Source organism: Panthera tigris, chromosome E3 (assembly GCF_018350195.1).
Source record: "Panthera tigris isolate Pti1 chromosome E3, P.tigris_Pti1_mat1.1, whole genome shotgun sequence".
In the NCBI taxonomy this organism is placed as follows: domain Eukaryota; kingdom Metazoa; phylum Chordata; class Mammalia; order Carnivora; family Felidae; genus Panthera; species Panthera tigris.
This window is the reverse complement of record NC_056675.1, coordinates 39,909,032-39,921,804: the sequence shown is the minus strand read 5'-3', so window position 1 is coordinate 39,921,804 and position 12,773 is coordinate 39,909,032. Positions and strand designations below refer to the sequence as shown.

Here is a 12,773-nt window from a genome sequence, read left to right as displayed (position 1 = left end):
CCTCCTGAAGAGCGAGGGGAGACAGGAGGATGCTGGCAGAGAGGACAGATTGAGGTGGTCCTTGGGGCCAGCTCACGCTGGTGCCGGCTGGGCCCTGCAGCACACTGGCCTCACGTGGATAGCCATGGGAGCTCAACCCGGGCTATCCGTGCCCATTGAGGCAGCAGGCCCTCCTCAGTACCCTCCAGGGGCTGTTCTGGGCTTGCATCCCTGACCGCGTTGTTGGGTTGAGAGCCCGCCTGAGGAGCCGCAGAGATCCCTCTGCAGGGATTGTCTGGCTTCCCGGAGACCAGACTGCTGGCCTCCCGCCCTCGCCTCTGCCCTCCCAGGGCTGAGCCACCCCCCAGGGAGGATTTTTGGTACTCTGGGGCAGGTACAGTAGTGTCAGGGTCTGGCCTCGCCAGGCACAGGTAATCTCTCTGTGCCTTTTGTTGCAGGAATGGGCAAGGAAGTGGGGAACCTGCTGCTGGAGAACTCACAGCTTCTAGAAACCAAGTAAGGACTCCTGTCTGGCACAGGGCTTGCTGAGATGGCCCTCCCCCAGGGCCGGGCCTCCCTGTAGCAACCCAGAGCTGTGACCTCGCAGCCCCTTGGAGGCCCCCATCATAGCGAGCAGGCTGGCTCACGCAGAGCCCTCGTCTTTCTGCCTTTCAAAGAAACGCTCTGAACGTGGTGAAGAATGACCTCATCGCCAAGGTGGACCAGCTGTCCGGGGAGCAGGAGGTGCTGAAAGGGGACCTGGAAGCTGCCAGACAGGCCAAAGCCCGGCTGGAGGGCCGCATCAAGGACCTGGAGGAGGAGTTGAGGAGGTGAGCGTAGGCCTGGAGGCTCCTGGGAGGAGGAGGGGCCAGGCCCGCCCCCCACCCCAGTCCTCTCCTCCCCCGGGCGGCAGCCTCACCTCCTCTCTGTTCCAGCTCACTTGTGGGCCTCCTCTCCCCATCCTCCCGGGAGTCCCCCAGGAGGCATGGATGTCGCGCCTTGGGTGTCCTGCCACTCTCATGCCTTATGTTTATTGAGGAGGAGGGAGTTCAGGCACCCAGGAAGCTCTGGGGTCCCCTCCCCAGCACTCTGCACCTCCCTGTGGCTTCTCTTCCAGCCTGATGCTCATCCGAGGGGTGCCTGTAGCTCCAGACCGGAGTGGGGGTGTGACAGGAGGGGGGGGCAGGCGGCACTTGTCGGGCCTGCAGGTGCCGCACACCTGTCTGGGGCCGGCCTGCGACCCTGCCGCCTGTGCACGTGGCCCTGCCTGCCCGTTAGCCAGGCCCCACGGCCCTGCTGGGCAGCCAGGAGAGACATCTGGGCTTCCGGGTGTGAGCTAGCAGGGCTGTGGGCTTCCGCCCCCCCCTCCCCACAGTCACATTTCCCTCCTCGTCCTGCAGAGTGAAGTCAGAAGCCATCATCGCCCGCCGCGAACCCAAAGAAGAGGTGGAGGATGTAAGCAGCTATCTCTGTACAGAATTGGTATATTCCACTATTAACATGCGGGGCAGGGGGGGCGGGTGGTGCTGGGTGGGCTCCCGGGGCGCGCTAATTCTCTGGGTCTCTGGGCCCTCCTCATCCTTCCTCTGTCAGCTCCTCTGCCCCTTCTTAGTGGGAACCCCCGTTCAGCCTGTGGGCCCCCCCTGAGGTGCAAGGAATGTTCTCAGGAGCCCTCTGCTCCTTGGGGGTTCGTACCTGACATACAGGGAATGTTTGTAGGGGCCTTTGCCCGTAATTCGCGGACCCCTTCTGGCCTCCTTTCCGGAATAGAGCCCAGGTCCGGTGACTGAGCCGCTTTCCTGCAGGAGAGGGTGGGGCCCAGCTTCTCGTCCCAAAGTGAGTGGTGCGTCCTGGCCGCACCTCTTGTCAGCTCCTAGCTTCGGGGGTGTCAGGGTGCTGCTCACGTAGCAGCCATCCGAGACGCAGTAGGTGCTCCTTCAGCCCAGTGAACCCCACCCCCGGGAGCAGAAACAAAGGTGCGGGTGAATCGTGGAGCCACGGGAGGCATCGATCGGGGCCCTTGCCTCCTTGCGTGGGGCCGGGGTCTCATGCTCTCTGGCCCAGCAGCTCCCCCTGGCCCCTCACCCCTGTGCCAGCCTGTAGCATCCCAGGACACAGCTCCTCGGAGCGGACTTGGTCCTGCCACAGCACCCACAGACGGCAGACCCCACACATCTGCCAGAACCTCCCACGTCCTACTCGGACGTGTGACCCCGGGTCCTGCTCACTGCACCTTCCCTAGAACCTGTCTTCCCATGGTTCCACCTGGGACCGGCCTCACCTGTTAGCGTTGACGGACGGTTCCACCTGGGATCGCCAGGGTGTCCAGGGGCCGTGTCGTAGCCCTCAAGTGTATCGTGTGACCTTTTGGGGGCGGGCAGGCCCCCGGCATCTCCTGCCCCCTGCCCACACCCTCCCCGCCACGTTTCCTGAGGCTCCGTGGGAACCCGCCCTGGGATTCGCCCACACCTGGGCCGGCCCGGTGAGGAAGCGCAGTGTGAGTCGGCCCGCAGGCCCCTCGCTGGCTGACCGGCAGCGCCCCCCCCCCCCCCCAGGACAAGATCCCCATGGCGCAGCGCCGCCGCTTCACGCGGGTGGAGATGGCGCGTGTGCTCATGGAGCGGAACCAGTACAAAGAAAGGCTGATGGAGCTTCAGGAGGCCGTGCGGTGGACCGAGATGATCAGGTGGGTCCCCCAGGCTGCCCTTGGGGTTCTGGAAGGCACCCCCATCTCCCTTTGTGATCTGTGACCCCCAGAGGAGGCCCGGACGGTGGGATTGAGTTTGGTCTGCACCCCAGCCCCGTGTCTCATAGGAGGACTGGAGGGGCCTCACGGGAGCCTGTTTGGGGGCCCCGACCCGGCCAGGGGCTAGAGCTGGGCTGGGGCCTGTTGGGCCTGGTGTGCTGGAACCCCTCGGGGGATTCGAACCGACCCACGCAGGGACCCCTCTTCCCCGAGGCTCCATTCCTGGCCACGGGGAGGGCCCCCCCCCGCCCCACCCCCTGAGAAGGTCCTGGGCAAGCGAAGCCAGAAGAGTCCCGCAACAGCGGTGCAGGGTTTGACTGGGTAGGGCCCAGAGCGGGTGTGGTGTGTGGGCAAGTCCACTGGACGCTGGCCGAGCGGGGCTCCTTCCCGGCCCCTCCCCGCAGAGCGTCCCGAGAGCATCCGTCTGTCCAGGAGAAGAAGAAGTCCACCATCTGGCAGTTGTGAGTTGGGGCGCCGGGGCGGGGTGGGGGCAGGGACGGCTCCCCACCGGCCGCCCCTCACTTCCCATGCCTCCGCTGGCAGCTTCAGCCGCCTCTTCAGCTCCTCCTCCAGCCCCCCTCCGGCCAAGCGCTCCTATCCCTCGGTGAACATTCACTACAAATCACCCACCACGGCCGGCTTCAGCCAGCGCCGCGGCCATGCCATGTGCCAGATCTCGGCTGGTAGCCGGCCTCTGGAGTTCTTCCCCGATGAGTGAGTGTCTCCCACTGGCCTGCGTGGGGGCGGGGGGCGTGGAGGACACGGTGTGTCCCGGGGCCTCTCCCCTCTGGGCTCCGAGGCCCGAGCGGGAGGCCTGTGCTGGGGGCGGGGTCCCTGGTGGGAAGGAGGCTAACCTCTCTGTGCCCACACCCTGACGGGGCGCCCCAGGTGTCCCTCCCCTCAGTCCCTGCACAAAGTCTCTCAGCTGTGCTCCCCTGCCCTGGGTGACCCCCCCAACCCCTCCTGGCCTGCGCACCTGCGCCCCACAGGGACGCTTGGAGCTGATGGGAAGTTTACCAGCAAGGTTAGCTTTCTTCCGGGGAATAGGCATCCTTTGGAATTTTATGTTTTCCTTAGTTTTGATACCAAGAATCTGGCTCCAGGGCAGAAGTGGGGAATTCTGTGTCTTGCATCAGAAGACTGATGTTGCCCTGGAAAGGGTTGGGGGCGGGGGGGGGGGGGGGGAGGGCACCTCACTGCAGGGCGCTGCCAGCCAGCCCTCGGTGGCAGCAACGGCCGAACGGGCACCGGGGTATGGGGCGCACGCCCCACAGGGCAGACCCGCACGGCTGAGAAGTAACCTGCCGCGTCTCCTGCCCAGTGACTGCACTTCGTCCGCCCGCCGGGAGCAGAAGCGCGAGCAGTACCGGCAGGTGCGCGAGCACGTGCGCAATGACGACGGGCGGCTGCAGGCCTGCGGCTGGAGCCTGCCGGCCAAGTACAAGCAGGTGCTGCAGGGGGCGCGGGGCACGGGGTGGGGTGGGGAGGGTGCTGGGGCAGCCCTGCAGTGCCCCCGCGGCCCTTCCTGCCCGGGGCCGGCCCTCTGCCCCGCGCCTCGCGCCCACGTGGCCGCTCGGCCTTGTGGTTGCAGCTGAGTCCCAATGGGGGCCAGGAGGACACGCGGATGAAGAACGTGCCTGTCCCCGTGTACTGCCGCCCTCTGGTGGAGAAGGACCCAACCATGAAGGTGAGCCGGCCCAGTCGGCCTGGCACGTGGGGGTGGGCGGGAGCACCTGTCTCGGGCCCCGCCGCCCCCAGGGGCCAGCGGAGGGGACTGGGCTCCTGACCACACGACCCTTCTCCCAGCTGTGGTGTGCTGCGGGCGTCAACCTGAGTGGGTGGAAGCCGAGTGAGGACGACGCCGCGAATGGAGTCAAGCCCCCGCCAGGCCGTGACCCTCTGACCTGCGACCGGGAAGTGGAAGGAGAGACCAAGAGCAATCACACGTCCCCCGAGAAGAAGGTCAGAGTGGAAGGCAGGGCCAGGGACACCTGCTTTGCTGCCGTGTGTGTACTCGGGCTGTGCCCGGCACTGGAGTCTTGTTGGGGGTGACAGAGACAGGATGACTAGGGCCAGGGCTGGAGACTGGGCTCATCTGAGGACCCACCCCCTGTCCAGGGCACGCGGGGCCTGTGCTTTGTCCTCGGCGGGTGGGGAAGTGTGGAGGCCCAGACGCTCTGCAGGCGGTAGGGCTGGAGGGGTCGGGCCACCGGGCGCATCTCTGTCCTTGCGAGCTGTGCACAGGAGGGTGGCAGAAAATGATTCATCCACGGGTCCTTGTTCTGTGGCCTAGGCTGACTTGGGGGGCAGGGACTTAGACTCAGGAGCTCAGTTCTCCACGGGAGTGAGGCCACACATGCCAGCAGTCTTGGTAGAAAGTCCAGTCCTGAGTTTTTGTCGCCCTGCTACAAGGGAGGACAGCCGTCTCCCCTAAGGCCACAGGCAAGGTTATCTCCCGATAGAGTCCAGGTGGCCCCACCGCCCCGTGCGGCTGCTGGTGTGGCCCGCACCCGGCACCAGCCCCCGTCTCCTGTGCCCCAAAACAGGCAAGAGAGCTCCCCGAGGTGGATGCCACCTCCAGCCGCGTGTGGATCCTCACCAGCACCCTGACCACCAGCAAGGTGGTCATCATCGATGCCAACCAGCCGGGCACCGTGGTGGACCAGTTCACCGTCTGCAATGCCCACGTCCTGTGCATCTCCAGCATTCCAGGTGAGGGCCAGCCCCGCGCGGACGCCCACACCCACAGCGCCGGGGTCTGCGCCGCTCCGCACGTGGCTGGGACATAGAGGCGGCCCCGGCCTTGCTTGGGACACGATGTGGACACTCGGGAGCCTGTGGGGGTGTCCCCATTAGTGTTGTGAACAACTGGCGAGACCCAAGGTGAGGCCCACTCACCCAACTGGAAGGAGATGCGTTGGGCCCCGGGACAGACGGAAACGTCAGTCGGGTGCTCAACGTGGACCTACTGGGGGGCCCAGCTCCCACTGCCCGGCTGCAGCAGGGAGAGCTGGGCCCCCCCCCCCAGGCTTGGCTCTGCCGCACGCCAGCACCTGGGGGTGGCCAGGGCCCTGCCGGGGTCCATTTGCTGAGATGACTCCAAGCTCCTCAGACTTCTTAAGGTTCCGTCACGTGACCACAGCCTTTTGTTCAGAGACCAGAGTCTCACTACTCCACTCTCGCAGGCTTCCCAGGCCTCCAGGCAGCGGTGGCCTGCAGGCCCCCGTGCTGAGGCTGGGCTGGCCTGAGAGGAGAGCCTGGGGCCCACCTCCTCCCCCAGCACCCACACCGGGACAGGAGCCCTGGGTGTGGTCTTGTAGTAGGAGCTTCTTGGTGAGGAGTGACGGGGCCGTGACTCTCTCCCCACAGCGGCCAGTGACAGCGACTACCCTCCGGGGGAGATCTTCCTGGATGGCGACGTAAACCCAGAAGACTCCAGTGCAGACGGTGTGCTGGCGGGTATCACCCTGGTGGGCTGTGCCACCCGCTGCAATGTGCCACGCAGCAACTGCTCCTCCCGAGGGGACACCCCGGTGCTGGACAAGGGCCAAGGTGAGCCTGGGCCCGAGCCCGGGCGGCTAGCTTCTCTGCGCCCCGTGTTCCTCCCCACTGCCCAGCCGGCCAGGCTCACCTTCTCCTCACGCAGGGGAGGTGGCTGCCGTCGCCAACGGGAAGGTCAACCCAGCTCAGTCCACGGAAGAGGCCACAGAAGCCACGGAGGTGCCAGACTCTGGGCCCAGCGAGGCGGAGGCAGCTGCGGTGCGGCCCGGGCCCCTCACGGAGCACGTCTTCACTGACCTGGCCCCCACCCCGGCCCCCAGCACCCAGCCTGGCAGGTGGGCGATCTCGGGACGGGGCAGACAGAGGGGAGGGAGACTGGCAGAGGCGGGCGGGGACGGGCTTCCACAGGCCACCCCGGAGCCGCAATCCTTCCTGCAGCGAGAACGGGCAGGAGGCCGACACGGGGGGTGTGCAGCCGGAGCCGGAGCCCAGCGCAGACCCTGCGGGGGCCAGCACCAGCGCTGCCCCCACTATGTGGCTGGGAGCCCAGAACGGCTGGTAGGTGGGGCCCTGGGGCCGCGGTGGGGCAGGGTCCCCGGGCAAGCACCCCTGCCCACCACGGCCTCCTCCCACAGGCTCTACGTGCACTCGGCTGTGGCCAACTGGAAGAAGTGTCTGCACTCCATCAAGCTGAAGGACTCCGTCCTGAGCCTGGTGTATGTGACCGCCAGCAGAGGCCAGGGCACGGGAGGGGCCCGGGGTGGCCTGGCCTCCAGCCGCTCACCACCATTCCGTTGCAGGCACGTGAAAGGGCGAGTGCTGGTGGCCCTGGCGGACGGAACGCTGGCCATCTTCCACCGAGGCGAAGGTGAGGCCCGGGCCGAGCAGCCACCCCTGTGTGAGCGGAGGTGGGCCCCGGCCAGGTGTGAGCAGGTGTCTTGGGCTCTCTGCAGATGGCCAGTGGGACCTGAGCAACTACCACCTGATGGACCTGGGCCACCCACACCACTCCATCCGCTGCATGGCCGTCGTGTACGACCGCGTCTGGTGCGGCTACAAGAACAAGGTGCACGTCATCCAGCCCAAGACGATGCAGATCGAGGTGAGTGCTGGCGGCAGGAGGGTCTCCGTGCAGGGGCGGTCAGCTGGTGTCACTCCCAACGTGCCTTCTAACAGGCACTGGGGGCTTCGTGGGGTCGCGGGAGACGTGCTCGGGGAGACGACGTCACCGGCTAGGCTGCGAGTGCGTCTGTCCGGATCCCACCTGCTGCTGTACTCTGTGACAAGTCAGAGTGACACCACGTGGGCCCCACATGCCTCCCCTCGGCCACCTGGCCGTGCACGGAGGGGGCCGGTGGGTGGCGACAGCTCCTCCTAGGAGCCTGGACCTTGAGGAGCAAAGCAGGCAGTAGAGGGGAAGTTGCAGTGACCCGGTGGCCGTGGTGGGGGTCAGAGTACCCCCCCCCCCGGCCCCACTGACACAAGCTGCTGTGACTGCACAGAAATCATTTGACGCCCACCCACGGCGGGAGAGCCAGGTCCGGCAGCTGGCGTGGATCGGCGACGGGGTGTGGGTGTCCATCCGCCTGGACTCCACGCTGAGGCTCTACCACGCCCACACCCACCAGCACCTGCAGGACGTGGACATCGAACCCTATGTCAGCAAGATGCTGGGTGAGGGGCTGCGACGGCTCGGGGGGCGGGCAGGGAGGGCCCCTGGCCCCACCATGCTGACTCCCCCCCCTCCCCCCACCCCAGGCACAGGCAAGCTGGGCTTCTCCTTCGTGCGCATCACAGCGCTGCTCATCGCGGGCAACCGCCTCTGGGTGGGCACCGGCAACGGCGTCGTCATCTCCATCCCGCTGACCGAGAGTGAGTCACCCCCCACCGACGGCTGCTGCCAAAGGGCAAGAGTCAGGGCCGGGGTTGCGGGGCGGGCTCTGCCGGGCCGTACTGGGGGGATGGGGCGCCTCCCGGGCTGCGGCCTTGCCCCGCGCCTCCCCCCCCGCCCCTCCCGTGACTCCTCTCCTGTCTCTTCCATGTTCCGTCCCCCCCATCTCCCCCAGCCGTGGTCCTGCACCGAGGCCAGCTCCTGGGGCTCCGGGGTAAGTCAGAGCACCTGTCTCCCGCCCCTAGAGGGAAGCCCCCACCTGAGAGGCCCTGTGGGTCAAGGCCTGCCTGGCCCCTCGGCGAGGGCGCACTCCCACCCTCTGCCCCTCGCCCGCTAGAGATCTGGTCTCCTACTCAGGCTCGGGTCCTGGGGCCCCGCTCTCTCTCCAGCCAACAAGACCTCCCCCACCTCTGGAGAGGGGGCCCGTCCGGGGGGTGTCATCCACGTGTACGGTGACGACAGCAGTGACAAATCAGCCAGCAGCTTCATCCCCTACTGCTCCATGGCCCAGGCCCAGCTCTGCTTCCACGGGCACCGCGACGCCGTCAAGTTTTTCGTCTCCGTGCCAGGTGAGGAGGGGCCGGGCCCACCCCCGCTGCAGGGCCGTGCGTGGCCTCCCTTCGGCTGCCCCGCTGAGGTCCCTGTGCCCCGACAGGGAACGTGTTGGCCACTCTCAACGGCAGCGTGCTCGACAGCCCGTCTGAGAGCCCCGGGCCGGCCGCCCCTGCCTCTGAAGCCGAGGGCCAGCAGCTGAAGAACGTGCTGGTGCTGAGTGGCGGGGAGGGCTACATCGACTTCCGCATCGGTGAGTGGGCGGTGCCCGGGTCAGCGCGTCCCCAGCAGGGCCGTCTCATCACCGCGGCTGCTGTCTCCCTAGGCGACGGAGAGGATGACGACACGGAGGAGAACGCGGGGGACGTGAACCAGGTGAAGCCCTTGCTGTCCAAGGCCGAGCGCAGCCACATCATCGTGTGGCAGGTGTCCTACAGCCCCGAGTGAGGCTTCGGCTTCCGGCGCCCCTCCTGCCCGACGCCAACGTGTACATACGACCCCGCCCGCCTGCCCACTGCCCGCCCTGCAGGCAGCCCGGCGCCAGCCCCTCTTCTAACCTCTCAACCTGCAGCTTTCACCTTAAGGCCGGGCGTCCCCGACAGCGGGCGGCAACGTGGGTCAGGGAGGCAGGGAATCCGGGTGGCGCTCTCACCAGGGAGGGGAAGAACCTCTCCAGACAGACGTGCTTTCCCCGGCAGCTTGTGGCCGGCCCCCCATCCCAAGTTCCCACGTCCCAGGGGCCCTTTGGGGCCAGAGCGAGGCAGGATCCCGTGGTAGGTCAGGCTGGGAGGAGGCCCTACAGGCAGCTCCCAGCTCCCCCGGGGCCCCCCCACTTCCCGTGCTCCTGGACCAGGAGGCAGGGATTTCCGCCCGCCAAGTCTTCCCAGCCGGAGCCCAGTCGCCTTTGCCTGCTGCCTGAAGGGGGGGCCTGACCCTAGGGGGGCCGGCCCAGCCACTAGCCTTCCCTGGACGCTCCCCACCCCGCTCCCTGCCACCCCGGGAACTGGCATGAAAGCGCGTGACCAGCCTGCCTAAGGCAGCTGCCCTCTTTCTGCTCGCTCTGTCGGGCAGGAGACCCCCCCTGGCAGGAGCAGGCTCTGGAGTCCTACCCATCCCAGAAACCCCTAGGGTGGAATTTCTCAGGCTGCCAGGGCAAGCCCAGGCCTCAGGAAGAAGGGGGAGGCCCCTGGCCTCTCCTGGGGTCGGTCCTAAGATACAGGCTCAGCCTCAGGGTGACAGGGGAACTTGTCTGGGGACTGCCTCCCACAGTTTCCAAGGAGCCCAGCTCCCGAGACACACTCTAAGTGCCTAGGGCTGGCAGTGTGGCCGGCTCTGGGTGTGGATGGCCACTTGCTTTGAGGGGTGCCGCCCTGGACTGCTGCTCCCTGAACCTACCGGAGAGGGGCGCTGGTTGGGGCAGCCCCCGGCCCTGCTGCCCACCCACCTCCCACCAGAGAAGCACACATCTCCGGCAGCCTCCCCAGGAGCCCAGCCGGCCTGGCCACAGCCCCGTGCAGCTGCAGGCTTCCCCCCACCACCCTGCCACCCTCCACTGTGATGTACGTTCAGTCCCTTGTCTGTTCCCACAGGCCGTGCAGTGACTCGGGGGCTAGCTGGGTGGGTGCGGCTGGGGGGAGGGGCTGGGCGGACATTCTCCTCAGGCTTTGGCCCTGCAAGCAAACCCACGTATCTGCTCTGTATGTAATAAATGTCTTAACACGTAGCTCTGTGTCCCTGGGCCCAGACCGACGTGAGCATAAGCACTTCACTTTATTGTAAACAGAAGTGCCGGCCAGCCTCAGCGCTGGCCCGAGTGCGTTTCCAGGCGGGTCGCAAACCGGACGGCCCCTGGGGCCCGCGGGCAGGGCTACTCGTACAGCCAGTGCCCGGCGCTGTCCTCCCAGCACAGCAGCTCCTCGCCGCGGAACCAGAGGGCGATCTCGCGGCGGGCGCTCTCCACCGAGTCGCTGCCGTGGATCACGTTCCTGCGGGAGAGCCGCGTGAGCGCCGGCGGCCGCCGGGGCGTCGCGACGGGCTGGGCGCAAGCTCTGGCGGCCTTACTTGCCAACCTCGACGCAGAAGTCCCCGCGGATGGTGCCGGGCAACGCGTCGGCCGGGTCCGTGGCCCCGATGAGGGCCCGCGAGGCGCGCACCACGTCCAGCCCCTGCCACACCTGTGAGCGGGTCGGCGGGGTGCTCGTTGCGAGGCCAGGGACGGACCGCCCGCCCTCCCTCCCGTCCGCGGCCGGCACTCACCATGGCCACCACCGGCCCCGAGCCCATGTAGTCCACCAGGCGGCCGTAGAAGGGGCGCTCGCGCAGTTCGGCGTAGTGCTCACGCAGCAGTTCCTCCGAGGCCTGCGGCGGGCCGGGGTGGGGTCGGGCCGCGCGCGCCGGGACCCCCGCCCGCTCCCCCCTGCGCCCCGCCCCCGCCCCCGCCCTCCCTCACCTGCACCAGCTTCAGCGCCACCAGCTTGAAGCCTTTCCTCTCGAAGCGCCGCACGATCTCGCCCACGAGCCGCCGCTGCACGCCGTCGGGCTTCACGGCCAGGAAGGTGCGCTCGTGCACGCCGGCGCAGGCTGCGGGGACCCGCGGGGCGCGGCGCGTCAGGCCCGTCCGCCCCCCGCCTCTGCCCCGGCGGCCCGCCCCGGCCCGCGCCGCTCACCCGCCGGGAAGAGGTGGGCCAGCACCGTCAGCACCAGGCAGATCATGATGGCGGCGGCGGTGGTGGCAGCGGCTCGGACCGGGCGGGGCCTGCGCTTAAAGGGGCCGGGCCGCGGCCGGGAGGGCGGGCGCTGCGGCTCACGCCCACCCCAGGACCCCCGCGACACCCGCCGGGCGCTCCCCAAGTCCCAGACTCCTCCAACCCAGCCCCAAACTCAAAGAAACCACACCCCGAGGCTATGGCTTCTGCCTTTATTCGCGTGCAGTCTGCCCGAGTCCCGGCAGGGGCCGCACGCGACGGGGACGGGGAAAGAGCCTGGAAGGTACAGGCGCCAGCGCGAGGGCTGCACACGGCCAGCCCCGCGGCCCGCGGCTTCCCCCCAGCAGTCATCACAGAGCTGGGGGACAAAGGAAAGACACAGGGGCAACGGCCCGTCCGTTTCAGCACAAGTCGCGGGGGGCGGGTCGGATGCAAGCTCCCGGGGGTTCATTCTCGCTCTCACACCGGGGCCCAGCGCCGTACGCTTCCCCGACAGCCTGCCCGCTCTGGCGTTTTACACCGCGGCGGCCTTGGCCCTTTTCTTCGCCTCCTGTTTCGCAGGGTAGTCCCAGGGATGCTCTCGCGTCCTCTCGAGATTCAGCATGGGCTCCTCGGTGCTGGTGTCCCCGCTCTTCCGTCGCTCCGCTAGAATCATGGCCCGGAGGAGCGGCGGGTAGGGCACGCGGCACTGAGCGTCCTCGGGCGGTGCCGGCGTGACAGCCGTGAAGGCCGCCTCCTCGTGCTTGGGCACCAGCCGCCAGTCGTGGTGCATGACCTGCGCGATCTCCCGGGCCTCGCTCTCCGTGTGTCCTGGGAAAGAGGGCCGGCGCGCATCGCACACACGCTCGCGGGGCAGGCTGCGGCCGACGGCCACCCCACCCGGGGCCCCAACGCCTCACCTTTGAAGGTCAGGATGCCCCAGGCCTTGCCGTGCTCCAAGTTCTGCAAAGCAAGGGCAGAGGGAGGCGGTCGGCTCAAAGCGCGCGCGCGGCCCCGGAGGCGGTGGCGGGGGACGGGGCGCGCGCTCGCACCTGCGCCGTGTAGTCGGGCCGCACGCGCGTGAGGCGCCAGTAGCACGGCTCGTCGTGCTGCCACAGCCAGGACTTGCGCGTCACGAGGCGGCCCAGGCCGAAGAGCGGCAGGCGACTGAGCAGCTGCAGCAGGCTGCTCTCGCGGCGCACGTCGGCCCAGGCGCGCGCGGGCAGCCGGCGGCCCGAGTGCGGCCGCGTCAGCGTCCCGTAGTCCAGCGCATAGCGCTGCGAGTCGCGCGGCCGCTCCCGTTGCTCCCGCAGGGCCCGCACGCGACGGGCCAGCTCGGCGATGAGCCGCGGCCGCAACTTCTTCCGCGCCATGGTCCGCGCCCCGCCGACCGGAAGCCGCTCCGCCGCCGCCGCCGGAA

The 12,773-nt window shown here is 68.2% G+C and overlaps 3 protein-coding genes across 16 annotated transcripts in view; 1 reads left to right on the top strand and 2 right to left on the bottom strand.

The window, feature by feature from the left end:
* The window catches only part of MAPK8IP3 (mitogen-activated protein kinase 8 interacting protein 3), a 47,436-nt gene extending 37,094 nt beyond the window's left edge, over positions 1-10,342 (top strand). For 10 of the 13 annotated variants that reach the window (XM_042970948.1, XM_042970942.1, XM_042970940.1 and 7 more), the window contains 22 exons: positions 438-495; positions 657-809; positions 1,380-1,461; positions 2,535-2,665; positions 3,130-3,186; positions 3,269-3,439; positions 4,047-4,173; positions 4,317-4,412; positions 4,532-4,687; positions 5,272-5,437; positions 6,095-6,277; positions 6,372-6,561; positions 6,665-6,784; positions 6,862-6,942; positions 7,027-7,094; positions 7,180-7,328; positions 7,729-7,900; positions 7,985-8,098; positions 8,293-8,331; positions 8,507-8,686; positions 8,773-8,922; positions 8,995-10,342. In XM_042970948.1, coding sequence (XP_042826882.1) covers positions 438-495; positions 657-809; positions 1,380-1,461; positions 2,535-2,665; positions 3,130-3,186; positions 3,269-3,439; positions 4,047-4,173; positions 4,317-4,412; positions 4,532-4,687; positions 5,272-5,437; positions 6,095-6,277; positions 6,372-6,561; positions 6,665-6,784; positions 6,862-6,942; positions 7,027-7,094; positions 7,180-7,328; positions 7,729-7,900; positions 7,985-8,098; positions 8,293-8,331; positions 8,507-8,686; positions 8,773-8,922; positions 8,995-9,116 — 2,765 coding nt within the window. In that variant the 3' untranslated portion in view covers positions 9,117-10,342. The remainder of the gene's footprint in view (positions 1-437; positions 496-656; positions 810-1,379; positions 1,462-2,534; positions 2,666-3,129; positions 3,187-3,268; positions 3,440-4,046; positions 4,174-4,316; positions 4,413-4,531; positions 4,688-5,271; positions 5,438-6,094; positions 6,278-6,371; positions 6,562-6,664; positions 6,785-6,861; positions 6,943-7,026; positions 7,095-7,179; positions 7,329-7,728; positions 7,901-7,984; positions 8,099-8,292; positions 8,332-8,506; positions 8,687-8,772; positions 8,923-8,994) is intronic. The other 3 variants (XM_042970946.1, XM_042970945.1, XM_042970943.1) reach the window with 1 other exon arrangement.
* On the bottom strand, positions 10,235-11,521 carry NME3 (NME/NM23 nucleoside diphosphate kinase 3). 2 transcript variants are annotated; one of them, XM_042970952.1, is made up of 5 exons: positions 11,336-11,521; positions 11,119-11,249; positions 10,926-11,027; positions 10,739-10,843; positions 10,235-10,654 (listed from the first exon to the last, which is right to left on the bottom strand). In XM_042970952.1, exons 1-5 carry the CDS (start codon positions 11,379-11,381, stop codon positions 10,235-10,237), a joined length of 804 nt encoding a protein of 267 aa, XP_042826886.1. In that variant the 5' UTR covers positions 11,382-11,521. The 2 variants fall into 2 exon arrangements, with proteins under 2 accessions (XP_042826886.1, XP_042826887.1); XM_042970953.1 differs by having other exon boundaries at positions 10,421-10,654; positions 10,731-10,843.
* Positions 11,522-11,572: 51 nt separating this feature from the next.
* MRPS34 (mitochondrial ribosomal protein S34) lies at positions 11,573-12,754 on the bottom strand. The gene is made up of 3 exons (XM_042970954.1): positions 12,406-12,754; positions 12,274-12,316; positions 11,573-12,184 (listed from the first exon to the last, which is right to left on the bottom strand). Exons 1-3 carry the CDS (start codon positions 12,724-12,726, stop codon positions 11,889-11,891), a joined length of 660 nt encoding a protein of 219 aa, XP_042826888.1. The 5' UTR covers positions 12,727-12,754; the 3' UTR covers positions 11,573-11,888.
* Positions 12,755-12,773: the final 19 nt, after the last annotated feature.